At 39.2% G+C, this 22,492-nt stretch overlaps 1 protein-coding gene across 1 annotated transcript; it reads right to left on the minus strand.

Annotated features, from left to right (window-relative positions):
* Positions 1-4,669: 4,669 nt before the first annotated feature.
* Positions 4,670-22,272, minus strand: LOC118700295 (PDZ domain-containing protein GIPC2-like). The gene is made up of 5 exons (XM_036404684.1): positions 22,081-22,272; positions 18,473-18,653; positions 15,066-15,175; positions 14,321-14,402; positions 4,670-6,101 (listed from the first exon to the last, which is right to left on the minus strand). Exons 1-5 carry the CDS (start codon positions 22,261-22,263, stop codon positions 5,947-5,949), a joined length of 711 nt encoding a protein of 236 aa, XP_036260577.1. The 5' UTR covers positions 22,264-22,272; the 3' UTR covers positions 4,670-5,946.
* Positions 22,273-22,492: the final 220 nt, after the last annotated feature.

Genomic DNA, 22,492 nt, shown 5'->3' on the forward strand with positions numbered 1-22,492 from the left:
ACTTTTTCCCAGAAGCAGCCCTCAGGTGGGTTAGTCATTCAATGAATGACTAGTGCATCAAGGTATTTTTCATGTAGCATCTCCAATTAAGAACTTCCCTCAGTCCCTAAAATTTGAAGTTATGACCTGTCATTTTAAAACACTGAAATATTAAAATACTATTAGTCAAGTTTTAAAGGCAGTCTTGTTGGACAATATTCCACTATTCTTTTTTGTCATGTCATCTTTCCCAGTTTGTGTCCTCAGCAATCTCATTAACATAAGCCTATTTTTTGTGCCATGGTTTTTTTCTGCCTCTTTAAAAAAGAAATCATCCCCCAGCTCAATTCTTGAGAAAGTCTTCTGGTAAATTCACTATCTCAATAGTGTGACAATTAGCACAGCTCAAGAAAAGAACTGGTTCCCTCACAAGCAATGCATTATCTGTCTTGGGCTTCCTGAGCCAAACCACCAATCTGAGCTGAGTTTCATGAACCTTTCCCTTGCAGCAATTCACTCTAACCAAGAACCCTGCCAAGAAAATTGCACATTCAGTTGGTAGCACGGAATTCTAAAAGACAAATATTGTCAAAGCTATCTTCACTTATCCTTGACACTGAAGGGAATTAGCTTGTTCTTCACCAAAGGAGAAAGTAGTTACAGCATATTTATCTAGAGCTTCACCTCAATTCACAATGCTCCTATTCCTGGAAAGAGATCATACTTGTAACTCCCTTTCTTTTCTGGTTTGCTTTATAGATAATGAAAACATATCAACTGTGAAACAACATGCACTTTGAGTTTGTTGACATAGAAAGGACAAGGTTAACCTCCACTTTTGCAGTCCTGCAATTAGGATTTTTTCACTATCAAATTGTACTTGCTATTGGCAAACATCCATTGGGCATTTCAGGTATTGTTACCAACAGAGCTGAGATTTATGTCATTTTGTTGATTGGTTTCTGTATCTGATCATTAAAAATTTAGCTTACTTCATTAGAGATGCTTCAAAAAAGGCTTACTGGTTTCAAAACTTAAGCTCAGCAAGTAAAATTCTCTCTTAAAACACTCATTGGAAACTAAATCCACATTGTAAAAATAAGAATGTTTGGAAAGTATGTGTGAAGGGTTTTAAAAGAGATTTCAATACTATGATATGAATGCCAGGAGACTGTGACTTGCAATGGACTTACCATGTTTGCTTTCCCATTTCAAGCCAGAGAGGGTTTTTATACATAAAGTACAAATCTGTGCCTTTACTGGAAGAGCTGTCAAGTGAAAGGATTACACAAATCATTGTCAGGTCATCTGTGTTACAAGCACAACTTGTAACTCTGAGTCTGTCATTAAAAGCTTTTTCAACTAAACTAAGAGGTCTCCTCCCTCACTGTTCACCATTATTTCCCTGTTAAAAGCACAAAGTAAAGATTTGGGAAAACTTAAAAACCCAATCATTTTAGTAAGCAGAAGCTTGCATTATTAGATATTGTGGTGCAATATGTTTCTTCAGCTAGATCTCATCTAAAATTCAAATAACTTATTTCCTTCATATAGTTAGTTAATGCAGTTCATGCTAAAAAAAATACCATAAAATATTTTATTATTCATCCCAAAAGAAGGAAATAATTTCTATACTACATTCATGAGCCCACATTCCTATCAAACATTGGCAGGGCAAGAGAGCTCCTTGGCAAACATGCCAAGTACCATAGGAGCAGTTCTGCTGACCAGAACCACTGAGGCCATGTACCCTACACCTCCACACTGATCCTGTCAGGGATTTACATTGAACTGCCTCTAGTCTGACCTGCAGACTTCATTTCAAAGAAAAGCAGATGTTTCTTCCTCCCTGATTTTCCCCCTCTTCCAAATACTATAGTAAAATCAGTTTATGACAACTTGAAAATCTGCATTAGCTCTCAGGGGACTGGGAGAACGCCACAAAATAATGATTCAGGTATAAAAGCAACAGCTAAATTTCTCTGAAAGAGCTCAGACATCACAATAGAGATTTAGGTAAGGAGTGCCATTAAAGAAAACTAAAAAAGCTGTTCACAACCTCTCTGTTTAGAAACAGCAGAAGAGGAGAGATAAAGACAATATCAATATATCAGGAGATTGCTTCTATTCAATCTACTGAAACTCTGTTGTTGTATTTAGACACTGTGTTCTATTTAATGACAGTGCATGTTGCAAGAGGTGAAAAAAAGATATTTTCTGTACATTTATGCAGTCTCAATCTATTTGAGTTGTCAGTGCCTGAATCTCACACATTAAATATACCTTTTCTGAGGACAAAGTCTGCACTGCAGGCTGCAAACTTTTCATTCAAAGTTGTTACTATGTACAAGTATCGTCGTGAAACATTGAGGATTTTCTCTTTGATTTCCAAGTCTGTAAATTTGTTCATATTTTCATAAACCAAACCAGAGATCTTTTAATGCATAACAACATCTAAGTGCAAAATGCCTTACAAACATATTGAGTCAGAGAATTGGACAGGAAAACAATACTGAATATAAATTTCAGATGAAGCTCTTACTGCTAGAGTTGAGTTCTGGAATTCATGGCAAAGATGCCTTTCTTTCAAAAGGGGAAAGAGTCAAGGCCCTCATTTCTAATTGTTCTGAAATATCTCCTGGCCAAAAAAAAAAAAAAAAAAAGGAAAAATAAGAGCACAATATATCATCTTACTACAATACTCAGACTTTGGAAGAGACATTCTCAGAACTCTTTTCGTCAAAAACAATATTTAATTTGAAAAGTAGGATAAGTTCTCATTAAAAAGCAGGAAGAAAAAAAATCTAACAAAATATTACAAATTAGCTTAATTTTAACATTAATATTGCACTTTCAAATTCACAAAAACCAAGGTTTTCAAAGCTTTATATTACATTTATCTCAAAAAAAGAGACATTAGAAAAATTGTGATGAAAATTATATAAAGAAATAAGAGTGTATGCATTATTCAAATCTGACTAGTAGACACGATTTTCCTAAATAGACTTGATTATATTAATAGCTCTTTGAATAATAGCTGTATGAATAGAGTTGCATAAAATCAGGTTTAACTGAAGCATAATTTGGCATATTAAAGGTGTCACAAAGATGTACCTGTAATTTGCAAAATTTGTTCCTTTAAAAGTGTAAAATATTCATCGCTCATCACATGTTTTAAATTATGAGCTCAGAACTTTATGAACACCAGATTTCATTAAATCCCCTTGTTGCATCTAAAGACTACCTAACGACTCTGCAAAAATAGAAAAAAATAGAGCTGTGTTTTCCATTGTCTTGAACATGGCAGTAAGTCTGGAAGCAAAGGCACAAATTGCATCTGTCTGCCAGCTCTCTGCTGGCTCTGCACCAAATTATAAAAATAAGGAATCAGGCACTTTCAGAACAGCTGAGTTTGGGCTGAGTTACTGTTCAGGGCCGTTCCACCAACATTCACCTCCACGTGCAGCACACACTAACAAGATGTTTATAGCCCCACTCTGATCAGCACTTAGATAGAGCTGATGTCTTAGAATTAGTTTGTCTAACTAACCTGGGAGACTTTTGTAGTGACATTTAATGAAATTTTCACTGTACAAAGCATTAGTGTCATTATTGGCTAGGTTTTAAAGGCTGTATTTTATTAGTAAAACAATGTTAATTTGCTACACAAATCACTACAAAGAGAGAGAAGTATTTATCATGCTTTATAAAGGCAGTGTGATTCTCATTTGACAATATATTCATGCATGGATGGAAACTGCAAATAATCTACCAAATTAGATAGTGGTACCTGTCTTATATGCTGAAAGTATTGAGTGCTTTGAGAACACTGAAAAAGTAAGATATATTGACATGCTTTATTGCAGTAAATGCTAGTAAAATTGCAATCACTATTTAAATCTTAGGCCTGAAATAAACTCCACAAAAATAGGCCACTGTGACAAGAGGCAGCTCTCTGTAGAATTTGAGCTTCAGAGATTATATTTATCTTACTATTTTATCAGTGTAATGAGACAAATTATTCCCTGAGTATAAATTGATTGAACAACATTAATTTCTCAAAATAAAATGACTGGCCAAAACACAAGGGGTTATATACTACAAGCAACATTTTGTGCATTATCCATAGTACTTTTTGTCTTTTTTAAAAGGAATTCTCCATTTTAATACATTTTATAACCAGTGGCATGCTGGCAACACTAATGTACATAAACACGTCCACAAAATTTGACATTTGAGTTTTATGATTCGAAACCAACAAGGAATTCTTGGCATTTCCTTTTTGCTTTTCACCTAGAAGTTTAAAGAACAAATTATATGCCCCACAACACTTTAACCCCTCATTACCATGAGTACATTAGCTAAAGTAACCCTGCACAAGACAGAGAGTGTGCTCAACTGCAACAGAAGATTGTGGGCTCAGACTTGCAATTATTGAAAAAGAAGAAATGCTCAAACTCCTTTTGCAGAGTAATACATCCTTGAGGGCCCAAATGAGCAATGGGATGTACAAAATTTTACCATCTGCTTAGAGTTACTTCAATTTTATTTCCAAGTTTTACAGAAATTTGCTGAAGTGGAGTTTAGAATCCTTCCTCAAGAACCTAGTAATGAGAACAAGAACCTGTTCTCTCAATGATACTTCAAAGTGTCACAGATTCAGACAAAAAAACCACTGACATAGAACATGTAAAGTTATTGGCATAATCTTTATTTTAAAGAGATCTCTGCAATTCAGTGAAAGACATTTTCTTTACGTAGGGATTTAGAAAAAAACTTTGTAGTAATTATTACTTTATATGCTTATGCAAATATAAAAATAATAAAAAGATATGACACCTTCCCAGGCCAGAACCCACATTCTCATTCAATTTCATTTGCAATAATCTCAGATTTATAAGTAAAAAATTAGTAGTCAAAATAAACATTTATGTACAATATAATTGGAAAACCTAATATCTAAGATTAGTTTAACATATTTTTCAGGGTCTAGGCATGCACTCTCATCCAAACTACAATTCTTTGTGACTTTACAATAATATCTTTTGGGTTTGAACACCTTCAATATCTCTCTTGTGTTGCCATGTTGAAAAAACACGCAGACAAGAGGGGAATTCCATGGGATTTCAAGAAATCATTTAGCATATGCAAAGATCAATTAAGCACTTAGTGATACACTGTAGTCTCCAGTGCATTAATATTAGTGCATTATTCAAATGCATTAATATTAATTAAAATTAACATTTATTTCTTTCTATGCAGTTCCTATTGCAATATTATGGCATCTGAATAAAGCAGCAGCTTCCTGGTTTAAGCATTTCTACTCATCTCAGTAATAACCCAGACAGAGCATATTATGACTCAAATGCAAGCAAGCCTTTCTCATCCAAAGATCTTAGTTTTCATGTTTCAGAGGAAATTTTTTTTCCCTGGATATGGGTTCTAAAGAAACAGGGTAGCTTCTTCCCAGCTTTGCCTACAGTAAAAACAATGTCCAGGCCAAACTGTGAGAAAACATAAGGCTTTAGGTTAATACATAGGAACAGCAGAAAACCAGGGAACTGCAGCATGAAGCTAGGTAGTTTCTCAACAGCTTTATAAACCTCTCTAAGAGACAAAATAATCCCAACTCCTAGTTGCATCTGTCTAACACTTTTCAGAACATTGGTATCAAAGTGTATGTACAATAAAAATTACCTAATTTTCATAAAATTTCTGTATAAATAGATCACCTTGACACTCTCCTCACAGTGACTTCTATGCATAAATTAAATGTTTTAAATTGCAGTTGTCAGAAGTTTGGGGTTACCTTCATTTCTATTAGAAACCTTCCTTTGCAAAGGAAAATCTCAGGTCAGAATACTTGTGCAAAGCACTCTGAATTCACATCATTACAATTATTAACATTCTGATGTATTTGTAAATCACTTTGTATTTTCAAAGAGGGGTTGATAAACTGCACAGTTCTCATTCCAGTCGTCCTTGCTTAGCATCACCTATTGCTCCCCATACATCAAATACAAACTCATCTGGAAATGCAAAGTCTCCAAGAGTTTCATCCAAGGCCACTGCAAATTCATCTGGGTTTTTCTTGTCTCTTCCAGCTTCCACAATTGTTGCAGCTAAAAAGCAACAAAACAAAAGAATGTAATTATCATGAAAGTGACAGCTAACACACAGGGCAAAGATAGGGATGGATGGGATTTGGGATGTCTATTTTCAACAGCTGGTGAGGTCAGCTTAGGGAGATGCAAAGTCTACCAGGTGAATTTAGGATTCAAGAGGAAATTATGCACTTAAAGTTCGTGCTTATGACTCTAGAAAATGAAAAAGTTATTTCTGAAAATCTCAGCCAGGTGGGTCAAATTGTGCAGAAGGAAGAGAAAGGCTTTGCTGCTGTGCACAAGAAACTGGAGCCACCAAGGAACCTCTTGGCATCCAGGAGAATGAAAGCAGAGGAGTGATACAATGGAGTTAAACTGTGATATCTTGTATGCCAACACTGTCCAGCATTTTCTCTTATTTACCACAGAAGTATCAGAATTTATCAAGTGCCAGAGCACACTTTAGAAATGGCTACACTGGAGCTGCAGCTTAGGATTGACTCCTTGGTTGCTGTGATCATTCCTCACCTTTTGCCACTGCAGTTTTTCAGACTCTAGGAGAACATAGAAGTCTACCCCAAACACTGGATGCTGACAACCCATGGGTATTAGAGAAATGAAAACATCTCTTGATCATGACACCTGCACCTCCATGAAGGGTGAAAAGAGTCAGCACAGAATTTTCTCCTGGTTAAGCTGGGCCCAGAGAACCACTGGCAGCAGGCTACCATGGTTTGAGGGCAGAATGCTCTGTAAGATACATTCAGCACATTCAGCACTGCTGAATACAGTTTATTTTCTGAGCTGTATCTCTGCTGCACAGCCTCTCTTCACAGGAAAATGATGGTATAGTACAATAGATAAAACATCGAAGACTGCTTCATTTTGTGATTACTTTACACCCCTGCCTTAAACTGCTTGGTGTCCTCCATCTTTTGTTAAACATCAAATACACACCACTTTCTTCACAAGCATATCAAATTCAAGTGTCAAAGTGAAGGATTTGAAAGCTTCTAGCCTTTTCTTAGAGAAATGTCCAAATGTAAAACACATAATATAGTGCCTGAGGAAAGGAAGGAAGTTTTGAAGCCACAGAAAAACGTCTTTACTCAGACAGTCTGCCATCTACCACCTGCATTGTATTGAATAAACACGGCAAAATCTCTCAGATAAAAATAAAAATAAACATTCCCTGCTCTGAAGTTTTACTAAATTTAATTAATATTATTTTGTTGACCTAAAACTCAGCTCAACTTTATTGACAGTTACGAACTTCTGGCAAACAGCACTTGCTGTGGTGCAAACATGTAACAAGCTGTAAGCAAGGGTGAGCCATATTCCACATTGTAAATGTCAACAACAGTAACTCTGAGGAAACTTGATGTTTTGGTTTTAACTGTGTTCAGCTGTGAGGCTCCACTCCCAGTGTGTCAAACAACACAAAGCTGTCCAAGGAAAATTTATGTAAATCTTGACAAATAAACTGCTGTGATGGAGACAGTTCAAGTGTCCCCAGCTTCCCAGGCACCACTAGTGGTTCTCAAGGACCCTCAAGACCCTGCCAGAAGAAACCCTATCCCCATTGCACTGATTCTCTCTGTGTCCCCTGTGAAGTTCCTCAGACTCTGACTCAGACAAGTCTGGATGGGAAATGAGCATTAAAAAGGGGACTCGTTCCTGGTAAGTGGAACACAAGGATTTGCTCTATAACACCACTCTATATTCCCTGACAATGGGGCACAAGAAGGTACTTACAGGGAAGCAAGCCTGGAGATAATGAAGTGAAGGGTATAACTGAAACTTCACAGATTTCTGGATATGAAGCAGGATGTAAACTTACTTTTTATAGACCCTGGGAGAAGGGTGGAGAGAAAAGAGCTGTGCAAGGTGGAGTAAGAGCAAACACGTCAAGAGATGTTACACCAGATATTTAGAAATCAAAAGAGTAAGGATCTAGACAAGTGTTCAAGCAGGGTGGGAGCAGGAATGTAGCCATTTTTAAGATAAATTGGCCAAGAGTTATGGAAGAACCATATGACACAGACAGCAGCAATAAAACAAGACATCAAGGCATTATATCACAGTCCCTCTGCCCTGGCTGAAGCTTCAGAATTGCACATAATAAACTGTCATTAAGAGAAAGTGTAATTTCAAACACAACTTTCGTTAAAGACTGATCTTCCCAGATAACTAAATAGACTCTAAAAAACTGATTTATTATAGATTTACAAAACTTGAAAACAAAATCTACTAAAAACTTTGCGGATCAACTTTCAACCCAATCAAGCAAGAATCAGAACATCGCCGCGCTAAAGCAGCCTCAAAAAAACCCCATTTTCACCTGTACTAAGAGTGACCAGCACTGCAGGGCACATTTAACGCAGTATCTTTACTGAGGCACAGCGGCATTCCCAGCCCCACCTGCTGCCGGAGCCAGGCTCCCTGGCAGCCGGGCCGCTGCGGCAGCGCGGTGCTGCTGACCTCCAGCGCCGCCCGCCTGCACTGCCGGGGCATCCCCGCCCGCACTGCCGGAGCATCCCCGCCCGCACTGCCGGGGCATCCCCGCACTGCCGGGGCATCCCCGCACTGCCGGAGCATCCCCGCACTGCCGGGGCATCCCCGCACTGCCGGAGCATCCCCGCACTGCCGGAGCATCCCCGCACTGCCGGGGCATCCCCGCACTGCCGGAGCATCCCCGCCCGCACTGCCGGAGCATCCCCGCACTGCCGGGGCATCCCCGCACTGCCGGAGCATCCCCGCCCGCACTGCCGGGGCATCCCCGCCCGCACTGCCGGAGCATCCCCGCACTGCCGGAGCATCCCCGCACTGCCGGAGCATCCCCGCCCGCACTGCCGGAGCATCCCTGCACTGCCGGAGCATCCCCGCACTGCCGGGGCATCCCCGCCCGCACTGCCGGAGCATCCCCGCACTGCCGGGGCATCCCCGCACTGCCGGGGCATCCCCGCCCGCACTGCCGGAGCATCCCCGCACTGCCGGAGCATCCCTGCACTGCCGGAGCATCCCCGCCCGCACTGCCGGAGCATCCCTGCACTGCCGGAGCATCCCCGCCCGCACTGCCGGGGCATCCCCGCCCGCACTGCCGGGGCATCCCCGCCCGCACTGCCGCCGGCATCCCCGAGCACAGCGGCACCGCCGGGCCCTGCCACAGCCCCGAGCCCCCTGCACTGCCTTGCTGCGGGCCAGCTGTCCTGCCAGCCCGTGAGTTCAGCCCCCATTCCCTGCCTGATGGCCCAGGCAGCTGCCACAGCCGCGGGACGGCGCTCCCAGGGCGGCAGAACGCGCCCGGTCGCACAGTGACACTCGCGGGATGGATGCGGAATTCCCAGGGCAAATCAAAGCCCGCTGACTGCCAAGGCATTCAGCAGATACTTGCCAGCTTGAAGAAAACTTTGCTGGTTCTCAGAGGGTGACAGCTTAGTGCCAAATTGTCTCCACTCCCCTCCCTTTTCCCCACTGCTTCTTGTAATCATTTCTTGTGCAGCTCTTACAGGAATTTTATTCCAATAGAATATTTCTCCACAGTCAAAAGAGCCTCAATTGTTTTCAGATTTTCCTTTTTTCAGTTCACTTCAGGCAATGTTAGTGTCTGATTAATTTTTACATAAAATGTGAAAAGTTCAGCAATCTTAAAAGTGTTGAAAGGAATTAGAAGTCTCATCAACTTTAACTGAGAAGTTAATATCAAGCTTCCCAGAACATGCACAAAGTAATATGTTGACTTTTCAAATATAGTTGCTTTAAAATAACCTCAATGATCTTTCACAAAATCCTTATTTTCATTTTTAATGGACACATGGGGCACAAGCCATGGAAGCTAACTTCTGCCTGCCATTCTTATTATCTACCTTACATAGTGGTTTTGCTACCTATATCCTATACTGTAACTTCTGAAAAAGCTTTTTTCAGAAGTCCTGACAGAAGCCTCAAAATTTATTTAGCTGTAAACTTCTAATGCCATTACAAGTTTTGCCTTCATCAAAAGGTAACAAATATTATTGTTCTGTCCCATCACTCTAAAGCAGAAAATAAAGCATGTTTTCAGTATTTAACATTACTTGGTTTAAGTTTCATGTTGAACATTGTCAGATCTGGTACTCAATAACTATTAGAAATATTTCTGCTCGTTCCTTTTTTTTAAGTACTAATTCTTCTTGAAGTTTATTTTGTTTAACTGGACTTGCTGCCCTTCCTTTTATCAAAAGACTCCCATTATTCTTTCAGAATAAATGAACACTGTAAACAATATACTCCTGGATGTATGCAATAAAATCCTTTGGGAAAGGAAGGAGAAAACAACAGATTCAGAGAGAATATCACTTCAGTTAAAGCATTTAGAGATAAAAACATCTATTGAATATTGATGGGTTGGATTTGCGAGCCAAGAGAAAAAGCTTGGTAACAAAAAAGGTTTAAACCTGTTAAGATATTTTGACTTGATGGTAAGATTGAAAAATGAAGTCAAAAATGGAGAAGTAGAGTCCAATTTTTTTAAACAGAAAAGACAGACTATGCAAGGATATTTCAGCCTGATCTCAGTGATAGAAGATTATGAGACAGACTATCTCGTGTGTGATCACATAGCATGGACAGGACAAACAGGGGGTCAGGCCCAGCCAGCATGGGTTTAGGAAAGGCAGGTCCTGCCTGACCAGCCAGATCTCCTTTTATGACCAGGTGAGCCACCCACAGGATGAGGGAAAGGCTGTGGATGTGCCTACCTGGAATTCAGTAAAGCCTTGGACACTGTTCCCCACACCTTTCTCCCAGAGGAGCTGGCAGCCCATGACTGCACCAGGGGATTCTCAGGTTGGACATCAGGAAAAATTTCTTCACTGAAAGGGTGGTTAACATTGAATGACCTGCACAGGGAAGTGGTGGAGTCACCACAGCTGGAAGTACCCAAGAAATGACTGGGTGTGACACTTAGTCCATGTTTAGTTGGCATGGTGTTGTTTGGTCTCGGTGATATTGGAGCTCTTTTCCAACCCTAATGACACTGATACATCATGCTTGATAATATTATAGAGAGCAACAGAAAGGAAACAATCATCCAAAAGCAGAAAAAAAAGAACAAAGGGGAACAAAATATTGGTGGATGAGGCCAAAAGGTGCTAAAAAAATGTGGACAGGAAGCCCTTTTGCCATCATTTACCATCGGTAGCATTCTGGGGTTGGATCCAGGCTTCCTCCCACCCAGAATTTTTGGGATTAAATACAGTCCATAGCACTTCAAGTCTTACTGATTTAAAAAAATAAATGCCAATATTTTTAACTAGCACCGTTTTCTGAGTAGGTCCTATTAATCAACTGCTCAAATTCCTTTACCAGAAAGCACTCATAGAATTTAAAATAACCTGAATTATCTCTCAGCTGTGTATTTATGTTTTAAAGAATACTGAAGTCAAACCTTGCCTCAATTTCTAATATGCCCATAAAATGGCTGAAGAATACATTTCCAGAGCCAACTGTCCCTTCTCTGGATTACATACAGTTTTCAGTACAAAGGGGTAAGGAAGTAAAAAGGTAAAAGTGCATCCAAAAGCAGGTATGTAAATCTCAATAGCATTTAGATCTCTGAAAATAAAAATAAAAAACTGTGCCAGAAAAAGTGCATGCATTTTCTTTAACAATTTCCAAGTATTTTGGTCCAGCCTAGGGATTTGTGTGTAGATTTAGTCAGCTATTCTTGAAACTGTCAAGATACTTAACAAAGCAAAAATTAAGGGCTTTATCTCACCTTTAATTGTGTCTGCAACTTAACATTAGTTTTTCCTTCCTTTCTTTCTAACTTATGTCTTAAAACTGGGGCACTGTTTCAGAATTCAATCACACCATGGAAGTGTCATTTTAATGGAGATGAAAGAGTAACATTAACTGACATCCAAAGATTCTGACAAAGAGAAGTGCATGGAAGTGAGCAATGATTGAGATCTTAATCACTTGTCAACTGCACTTTGTGATGACTTGCATTTTCAACTAATCTGGCTTGAGTAATGAGAGAAATTTCGAGCTAAGCGGTGATTGGCATTCTCTGAATGAATCTTTTCCTCATATTTCATTTTCATGGGTGACTGATCACATCCAGTATGTGAAAAACTGACATGTGTTAATTGAACAGATTTGTGACAGGTGATTAGCTCTCCTTTCCTAAAGAATCCTTGAGCTGTTTAATTGTTTTGAAATGGTAAAGTTGGGGGATTTGAGTCATCAACACTGGCTGTTGACTCTTAGATTTGAACTTCAGGATACGGCTTCAAAGGTGCAAACTAAAGCTACATGAACCCTATAGTCTTTGATTTCTGACAGCTTCTCTTGGTTTCACTACCTTTTGGGGAGGAAAAGAAGAGGTGAGGGACAAAACAACCACCCAGCTGTGAAGAAAAGAGCCTCTCTATGAACAAAGACCTCTTCCTTCTTTGAGTATTCTTTTAAGGCTTTTTTTTTAAGTTTCCAAACTACATACTGAAAGATGAAGGACATTAGATCTTTTGAGGGGGAAAAAAATTCCAGGAATTCATGGGAAAACTCTACCAGGTGCTTGGCTATTAACTCAACCATATGTGTTGAAAGCTGAACTTCTCAGTCTACTGTGCAAGAGCCATCCTGTTTACAGTACTGAGAGCCAAAAATACAGGGAACACCAGTTCCCACAGGACTGTTCCCATGGACACCAGAAGCAGAGCACCCACAGCTGCTTATTCCTGTAGGGCAAGGAGCCTGGGGACCTTGGAAGTAACCTGCAAGGACAGGAGCTTCCAGAAGCCCAGCCTGAGCCAGGACTGCAACAGCTGCAGGACAAAAACAGCTCCCAGAGGGACAGCTGGCAGGGCACTCGGAGCTTTGAAGCCTGAGCCAGACTGAGGCACACACAGAGGTTGCAGAATGAGATGGGACATGGAATCCTCCCTAACCTAAACATGGCTCAGCAGCACACAGGCCTCTCCATTGCATGGCAGCAGCATCACATATTAGAGCTGCTGGGAACAGAAATGTTGAGAACTTCTAGATTCCCGGGAATTGGAAAGTTTAGATAAAACCTACAAAACAGAACTCAAGTTTTGGGCAGCTCTGCCCTCTCTTCTATGCCAGGAAGCCCAATTCTGAAGGACAAATACTGTTTTACCTACATTTTTTCCTGTGAGAAAACTAGTGGAATCTGCCAAACAGATGCTTGCTGGTAGGAGCACCCAACAGAGGCCTTTTGGCTATTGAGATAACCACCTTTTGTTCCCACTCCTCTGTGCTATCTGCTTCTGCTGCCCCTCCAGCCCTGATGCTTCCCCTCTGGAGCTTCATGCCAGACCTATTTTCTCTTCTGCTTTGCCTTTTCCACTTCTCTCTCATGAAAGGTTTCTTTTCAAGATCACTTTCCATTTAGCCTATTCTTTCCTTTTTCTTGGCTGGTTCTTTTAAGATATTACCATAATAATAAACACCTTCCTCTTTGTCTCAGTACCAGCAGTTCCACAAGATCCTAGGAGGATTACAGCAGCCAGAGCAGGCTACAACAGCTAGACTGCAGCTTCTTCACACACAAATAGAAATTCCTATTTAGTTGTAGTCAGAATAACAAAGAAAAGCAACAGCTGCAAGGACAAGTTTGGTGCATCTTTAAGGAACTTATGACACTGGGGTTACGTAGCTTCTTTCATCATAAATCAATGATTCTTATAACTAGTAAATATTCTGTAAGTTTTCTCATGTTCATCAGAACACAGGTTTTAGAGATTTTGATAAATTTGTGTAATTATTCTGTCAGTTGCCTTGCTAAATAGTTGCTTGTTCACTGATGAAGATCTCAGGTTCAGACCTTAGCAATCAACTTTGATGGGTCTATGCCAAGGGGCAAAAAAGCAAATAAACATTCTTATCCTTAAGAATTCTTAACCATGGCACACACAAGACCCACTAGAAAATATATGCCAGAAAGAATGCAGTGGTGACAGTTATAGCAAACAACTAAAAAATGCATGCAACAGTGTATAGCTAATGTGCAGAAAGAATAGAGGATTGATTGATTAATTACATCATAAGGATTGAAGTGGGAGGGGGTATCAGAAAAACACATTTGTAGAAATACAGGCAAGTTTTTGAGACTGCAGGCTGGACAAATTTTGGTTCACTTACATCCAGAGACTAAAGTACTCAATAAATGTTAGACTACAGAAAATGAGAAATTATTTACTCTTGTAGTAATGTGTCTGCTAAAAACTCACCTAATTCAGTATCTCTTATGCCCATGTATGTTTCAAGAAGCTCATCCACTTTTTTAATTGCTTTTTCTTCAACTTCAGTTGGCTTTGTTGGAATAAAGGGAGAGAAGAGCAAAAGTATTATTATATCCATGCAGATTTCAAAATAGCCAGCAATGTGCCAGTGATTATCCTTACTCCCATCTTGGCCCCCTAGACTTAAAAAATCTACAGATAAAACACACTCTTCTCACAAACATGAGCTTTCCTCCTAATATCAAGCCACACAGCTCATGCATTCAAACTGAACAGGGGCCTTATATCTCCTGACAATACAGATCTCCATCAAATCCTCATCAGCTTTAGAAGAGGCCAGAATTAATAATATTCATTCATCAAACCCTAATCCTGGTTTTGCACAAATTCATGTCAATGTATCTAATCAGCCTCTCCTAACAACAACCCTTTCACCAACCCTGTACACTTCAGAGTCAGAACAAATTCTTCACAACCATCCCATCTCTTCCCCCCCGCCCTCCCTTCCCCCTTTTAAGCATCCCTTGGTCCAATCTAAATTCATTCATGTAGTCCATGACATCTAAATCTGGGGTTTGTGCTTCAGGTTCTTCAGCCCCATCCTATCCCTGCTAGTCATCAACTTCAGTTGTTCTCTTCAGTCCCACAAGCTTTGCAACATTCAATTTTTCCTTCCTACTTATCAGCCTTGGGGAAGAATAAATCAGCAGCTGAGGGGCATTCCACACCATACCATTTCCTCCACAGTAGCAGGGCCTTTGGCTCTCAGGCGAAGTGTTTCTCTCCCTTTGGAGATTTTAGCCTCTGACAGAGTTCTGCCTTTGGACCTTGGCTCCAGCTTTTCTAAAGACAAAACAAATCCAACAAAAATAAAATATCAGCCAAAACTACATATACAGTACAGCAGAATATGAGGTATCTGTTTTGGTTATTACAGTATCTTCACATTTAGCCTAATTGAGATCTAGACTATGTAAAAATCTAATTACAAATTAACTATTCTAAGGATAGCTTTGCTGACAATTTCTTGTCTTCAAATTGTAAGATCTGCTCAACTGCACTGAGGCTAGAACAAGTGACCAATATATCTAAGCAGGCCTATGGCATTCATTTGATGTATGTACCTTGTGTAATTTTATTTCCCTATTCGACAGAGAAGCATTTATACCTTTAAATTAGATAGCAGCTGAAGTCACTGGCCAACTGCTGATTTATTTGGATCTTCACAGACAGAACACATAGCAGGTTTAGTATTGCAACTTTTCTATTTTTCACTGATGCAATGGTGCAAACACTGCTGCTAAGCAGGTGATGATGATGAGCCACACTGAGCTGAGTTAACAATCTGCTTATCAGCACTCACAGAGCTGGAGTGGCCATAAGCAGATCTGCAGGTTTTCCACTGGTTTCACCAAAATTATTTCACAGCTGATAAATCTCTACGAAGAGCATCTGGTTTACACTAAGTGTCCTTTACCTGAATTCAGCCTTTCTTGTTTCATCCTGGGTAAGGGCAGGCCAGTGAGTAGATGGAGCACAGAATCATTTAAGATTTGGGTTTCTTGTTTCAGGATGCAATTTTATATTCAAGAGTGGCAAGGATTTAATTTACTTACTGACATGGGAATTACACAGTGAATCTGGAAAGTGCTAGAAGAGAGGAGACAATTCTGCAGAACTGCTTTTATTTGTCCTGTTTTGTCTAACAGATTATTCCTCCTCTTAATAGCAGGCCTTTCTAATAAGCTCTTATTGAAGAGAATACTTTAACATGTTATATTAATTTTGCTCAGATAGATTTCAGCTCATCATTCTAGCATAAGTGGTCACAAATCCAGATTATTATGCTGAACAGTATGCTTGAAAAGTAAATTTTATTAGCTTTCATGATACAAATAGGTATGTCAAAGTCTCATACATATCCTTAGGATCAACACTTTTTCTTTATCCTTTTATTGCTTCAAGGACAGTTTAAAACATCCTTTAGATTGTCATCATTTCTGCTAGACTTGTTTCAAAAAGTCATTCCTGATAAAAAACCCCATATTTTTCAAATTCTGTCACCATTATCACCTTAGAACTCATGATTTGAGATAACCTTCATTTGCAGTACTTTAGACCAAAACACTCTGGCAATCACTAAACTATTTTTCATGTTCACATAATTAAAATGCAGAGTTTGTGTTATGCTGCCTTTACTTTGTTTCTATTCATTTTTCACAATTCACAGACGCTTGTGACTGGTACAAATCTTTTATTCAGTGCTACAAGCCTTGCCTAGGGGAGCTGAGACAGCCTGTGTGTATATGGTAGAAGGATGTCCAACCAGTAAATTATGCTTATTTCACATTTCACTGAGAGGAAGAAAAATAAAAATAATTTCACACAGAGGTTTGTCTCTTATTTCTGTACCCTCACCATATTCTGTTGAAATTAACAGGAATTCAGCACCTACTTGTTGAGCAGGATCTGGATCTTGTCTGTCATCTCCTCTGGGGCTATTCTTAGTGCTTAAGCTGCTGCTTAAGCATTATCTTTGTGCCTGAAGCCTAACTGTACCAAAGGCTAAAGGCAGGATGTTTTAACCTACTGAGCACTGCAACTTGCAAGTTAATTTCTGTAGGGTAAAAAATAATGTGCATATTCCAAAAATCTGCCCACAAAGCTCTGGTGCCTCTTAAATCAATGGCAGAAAAAAGGTATTGCCATGAAATTAGTGCATTTTCTCCTCTACATCACAGGCAGACTAAAAGGTATCTTAGTCACCTGACTAAAGTAAAAACTACTAAATTATGGCTGAAGTCATCCATCAAATGCTGATTTACCCTGCTCTTTACAAACAGACTGTGTAACACTTCTAGCACTGAACACAGATTACAGGCCCATATTAAAAAGAGGTATTGCTGTATTACTAATTGTGATGGACAACATATGCAATTCTTTAGCATAATGTATAACATACACATTTACTTAATAGCAGTACCAACTAACATGCAAACACATCAGAGATCAATTCATAACTCCCTTTCTTCACAGAAGCACCAAAAGCAAAAAAAAAAATATCTTTCCTTTTCTCTCATTTTCAATTTCTGCTACTATTCTGACACCAAGTGTCAAGACTGGTGTATGACAGTAGCTGTAAACTACTAACACATAAAAAAAATTTGAAAAACAAACATTAAAAAATTTTGCTGCTGTAGTGAAGACAGTGATATTGAATTGACTGTTACTGCAGGTGTGCAGAAGGCCTCATACAGATTTGTGATTTAGCATTATTTTGAAGTTTTTATTACAGGAAAATGTTACATGGTTTGGGGAGAGGATCCAAAAATTGAGATAATGAAATTTGTAACTCGGTCTCTATTTTGACTGTCTGAGCAAAACTTCCCTTTTTTGTTTGTTTGTTTTCTACATTGATAAGAGTTTATATATACAAGAATTAAGAGTAGGCATGTATTCCTCCTATTTAAGCAGCACTTCTCATAGCATGCAGGTGGCAAGCAAAGACAGAGCTTTGCAATTCTGCTTTCTTGCAATTCTGAGTACACCTGCTGCATGACTGGAGATCCACAAAAGGCTGGGGAGGGGGAGAGGGAGAACAGGCAGGCAGCAAAGGAGGTGCTCTGGGGAACCCCAGACAGTGCTTGCTGCAGACTCCTTCTGCATTAGAGAGCACAGACCCCAATAAAGGGTACAGAAATAGAAAAGTCTGACACACAGAACAACAGGGATTATGTATCAACAGAGGAAAAAAGGGGTTTTGAGGATCAGGATATTAATGAAGTGATATTAAAGATATTAAGATATAAAGATATTAAAACCATGCTTTAAAACTGTACCTATGAAACAATTCCTGTTCTAATTTTGCAACATCATGTAGTGGCAAAAGAGACTGACTAAGGCTCAGGTGAGGTAACCCACACTAGGATGACTGCTGGAGAAAGCAAGATGGAAGACAATCCATTCATAAATCTTCCACTTCAAAGAAAAAAACTAAATGTACTTTCTTGAAGTAGTTATGTTACCACAGGTGGACACCTGGCTGCTTTCTGAAAACACACCCACAATGTAATGCAAGGATGGGTGGAATTTTACTATCAAAGTGTTTTACTGAACAAGGTGGACAGTCAGGTCACTCACCAAATGCTTTCAAAGGCTCTACCAGCTCCAGCTTAAACTTCTGACCTTTCTCCAGATCTTTTAGCATTTTGGCAACTTCATAATGCCGACACTCTGACACATTTTTCCCATTTATGGTCTCTATGTGATCACCCACGCAGACAGTTTTGGTTTGGTCCATAATGCTGCCTTCTTTGATTCGCTATTTTGAAAAAAAAAAAAAACACCACCAGAATTAGAAACATTTCTTTAAAAGGTGATTGTTTTTAAGAGGTGACACCACCAAGTTTCAAGAATGTCAGTTAACAATATCAATATTACTGAGCTTATTATTCCAGCAGTGTGTTTTGTCTATAAGATTATCATAAAACATACTTTGAAAAGCATTATTTTTCAAACAAAGTGTTTTAATAAGCATTGAATATACAATCAGGGGAAAAAAAGAATGCAACCACACTTTAGAAATAAGGAATTCTGAACAACCTACTATTTTTGTGCTTTAAATCTGTTTACAGACATCTCAGTACTGTGAATGGTTATTCAAGATTTTGGGGGTTTTCTATTTAATAGCTTGACAAGCATAGGAACCAAATTTTTCTCTTCTCAAGTTTAGTCCAGGGACTTAGTAAAAAATTACATACTGTAAAGGGCTGATCTTAATAAGACCCATCCTAAGTGCTGAAACTACTGTTCTCTTCATTAAGCTATACTGTGAGCTGTATATTAAAGGATATCCTCTGAAATAATAAATAAAATTACTTTAACTGCCATCTCATGGAAAATACAAATAGTCCAAAGGTCATAACAGAAGTTACAGCTTTTATGAAGTGTAAAAAGTATGGGAAAAAGTATGGGGAAAAACCTTTAAAATATCTCCATGATTTACCACACTTTAAATTTCAGTGATTCTGTTTCTTGTTGTTACATACTGCCATATTGGTTCATCGTGTGCATACATCCCTTAAGCCATTATTATATAGTATTGAATAGACAAGCCATGACATAGTAAAATACCTTTTATTTTGCAGATACAAATTTCATTCTAACGCGTTCCTGAATAACAATCTTTTCAACAAGGACTGCCGTGGTTCAGCTGCCTGTGTGTGAGATAACAGTGAGACAAGGCAGATGAACACCTGCCACCTCCCACTGGAGCAGCCAGCCTGGCTGTGAGCGCGCCAGGAGCTGCTCCTGTCCCACACATGAGCCTCCATCCGAGAGGCAGTGGGAAGTGTGAGAGTGCTCACTGCCATACACTGCACTGCCATCATTTTAAGCTTCAGGCTGAGTTTAACTCTTTCTGGCCCTAAACAGAAGCCTGGTGGTGGATGTGGATATCGTACACACCAAAAACCAAATGTGCCAAAAGAGTTCCTGTTACCAGGACTCAAAAACTGTCCCACACAGCTTCAATCAATGTTTAGTCTACATGTCAAATATTCATTTAGCTTTTCTTCTTAGCACTTGGATCCACACACAAACTGTTGAAATAATATTCACTGGCTGTTATTTGTGTCACTTTTTATCATCACTCCAAGTTAACTGACTGAGACAGTCAAGCTACACTGTTACAATAATTAAGATGCAATTGCCTGTATTTCAAGTGCTCTACAGTCCATTGAGAAGCTATGAGGATCTATATTTCCTATGCAATGCCTACTCCATTTGATAATGTCTCCTTGTACACCACTCAGTCATACTTCAAGTTCTACTGCTGTTCTTTGAATGCTAATTTGACTCCATAATACCTTTTCCCACCTGCCTGTGTACCCCAAAAACAAATCTGTGAAAGCAGAACGACACCAGGTTTTGCACTTAGTAAGGCAAAACAAGATTAAATTTCACAGGAAAAAGCCCTGCAGTTCAGTGTCAGGTTTAAAATTGGTTGGGTTACCACATCAAACTAGAAACTTCCGTGTTATTCAAAATGCAGTAAAATAACTACAACCCATAGCAACCTTCAACAACCTGCCAATCAGTAAATTCAGTATTAATTTTTAATTAAGAATGGGACACAGCCACAATTTTTTATGTATATAAGCAAAAAAAAAAAAAAATCAATAAAACTTTAGAGACAGTCTCTGCTTAGTCATTTACCTAGACAACAAAGTAATAAAAAAGATGCAGCCTTTACTTTTGTATATATGTGTATATACATAAATCAGCATTTTCTATGCTGATTTAAAAGATCCATTAGCTAAATCTGCAACAGCAACAAACAAACTATGCTCCTAGAAACTCCTTAAAACTTCACCTTCATTCCCATGAAGACCGCGTAATTTTCATTACAATGCTTGTTATTAGACCAGCATAGGAAAAATAATATATATTTGCTCAGAGGACTTTTACACAATTTACTGGAAGTTACAGCTTGTCTGGCTAACGTTGTGAGGGTTTTCCAGTGTGCTCCAATTGTGCAGTAGTCTATGTGAGGGCTGTTCTCTCTGCCTGTTACCAAGCAAGCACAAAGGGAGTGTCACTGCACAGGGCTGCACTCGTGAACGCTGCTCACTGAAGCATTGCTTCAATGCCTTCTTTTAAAATGCCACATAAGCAGCAGCATGACTGAATGTTATGGGCTGTATAGATGCCACCACTAGAAATTCCTTATAAACATAAAAGTTAGGATATGATTTTGCCAAAATGCTTAGTGAAACCTTTATTGCATCTTGACTTTCACAAATGTCCCTCAGTCCCATTTTTCCACAACAAAGACAAGCAAACCAATTTCTAAACCATGTCTTGTTTTATAGCCATGGTAGCTAAGGAATGAACAGAAAATACAACCTCTCCATACAAAAGCTCTGTTTACAGTGAGAACAATGATTGGGGCAGCAGTAATCAAAGATAATTGTTAATGTCTCACTAATAATGGGTAACTGGAGTATGTAAGAGCAAAGAATCTCAAAAGGCAGAAAATATGATTAAGGTTCCTAATACCTTCTAGTCTAGCAAGAAGGGCAGCATCATTTCATAAGCCTCTACTTGTCTCAAAACATACTGCCTCTAGGTCATATAGAAGAGGAGAAGGAAAGCAATTATGATTAATATACTGAGTATGTTACTGCCCATACTTGCTACTCAAGCTCATTGTGGTAAATTGTGGTAATCCACATCCTTGTAATTCACCCTATCTAAGGCAACAATACAGGAAAGCTGAAAAACCACTGTACTTGCCCCTACTCTTGTACAGCACAAAGGCTTCTGCCCTAGGAACAGCCAAAGACTGAAAGAACATGATCTCATTATCACATGAGCGACAGAAGTTCTATAAGCATCTAATAAATGACATCAGAAAATCAGTTTAAAACAGGAGGGGGCAGATGCAAGCAGTATCTAACACCTACCACCTCAGGGTGGCTCAGGAGATACAATGGTCTCATTGTAAAACTGATACATGTTACAGAAGCAATGAAGAAATGAACTGATTTTGAATGACATGCAGTACAGATTAGCTGAACTAATTTTGAATTATGTACCTAAAGAAAAGCAACTTTATTCTTTACTTACCATATATATGATAATAAAGATTTTATAAAGGATCTAAAGGATCATGAAACCAATAATTACCCAATTATAGTAACAGGAGCTTCTATAGAACAAAGTATTTCACTGGTAATTAAGTTTACCTTTATAAAGGCACAGCCAGTTCCATTGTCTGTAATGGTAAGTCCCAGCATATCATCAGTTTTAAGAATTTCCACTTCTTTTCGCTGTCCTTTCACATGGGCAAATATGAAATCTTCAAGGCCAATTTGTGCACCTAAGAGCTTGTCCATATCAACTTTATGAGTGTTCAAAGTGCAAAACATGATCTGTGCAGAGGGAAAGCAAACACATTAACAGTGCATTAGGCTTGGTGAGCTTGATAGAAAGCATGAGAACTTCTAAAACGAGAGCACAGCTCAGGCCCTGTGACAGGTCCAGAGCTTAAGTGATCCCCTTCTTCTCCAGCTATACCAGGAGAAGGAATAGTCTCCATCCACACACAACAGAAAGCATCAGTAGCTCAAAGTGCAGGTGAGAGCTGGCAGGAAACAC

This window comes from Molothrus ater, unplaced genomic scaffold (genome assembly GCF_012460135.2).
Source record: "Molothrus ater isolate BHLD 08-10-18 breed brown headed cowbird unplaced genomic scaffold, BPBGC_Mater_1.1 matUn_MA617, whole genome shotgun sequence".
Taxonomy (NCBI): domain Eukaryota; kingdom Metazoa; phylum Chordata; class Aves; order Passeriformes; family Icteridae; genus Molothrus; species Molothrus ater.

Bases quoted from the DNA above. Each gene is read 5' to 3' on its own strand.
- LOC118700295 (XM_036404684.1), bottom strand. From the start codon at position 22,263: ATGTTTTGCACTTTGAACACTCATAAAGTTGATATGGACAAGCTCTTA. The intron at 14,403-15,065 runs GTATGGTGTGGA...ATTCCAACAAAG, and splicing joins CTGCTACTGTGGAGGAAATG to CCAACTGAAGTTGAAGAAAA. The intron at 6,102-14,320 runs GTGAGTTTTTAG...GTTGCTTTTTAG, and splicing joins CATAAGAGATACTGAATTAG to CTGCAACAATTGTGGAAGCT.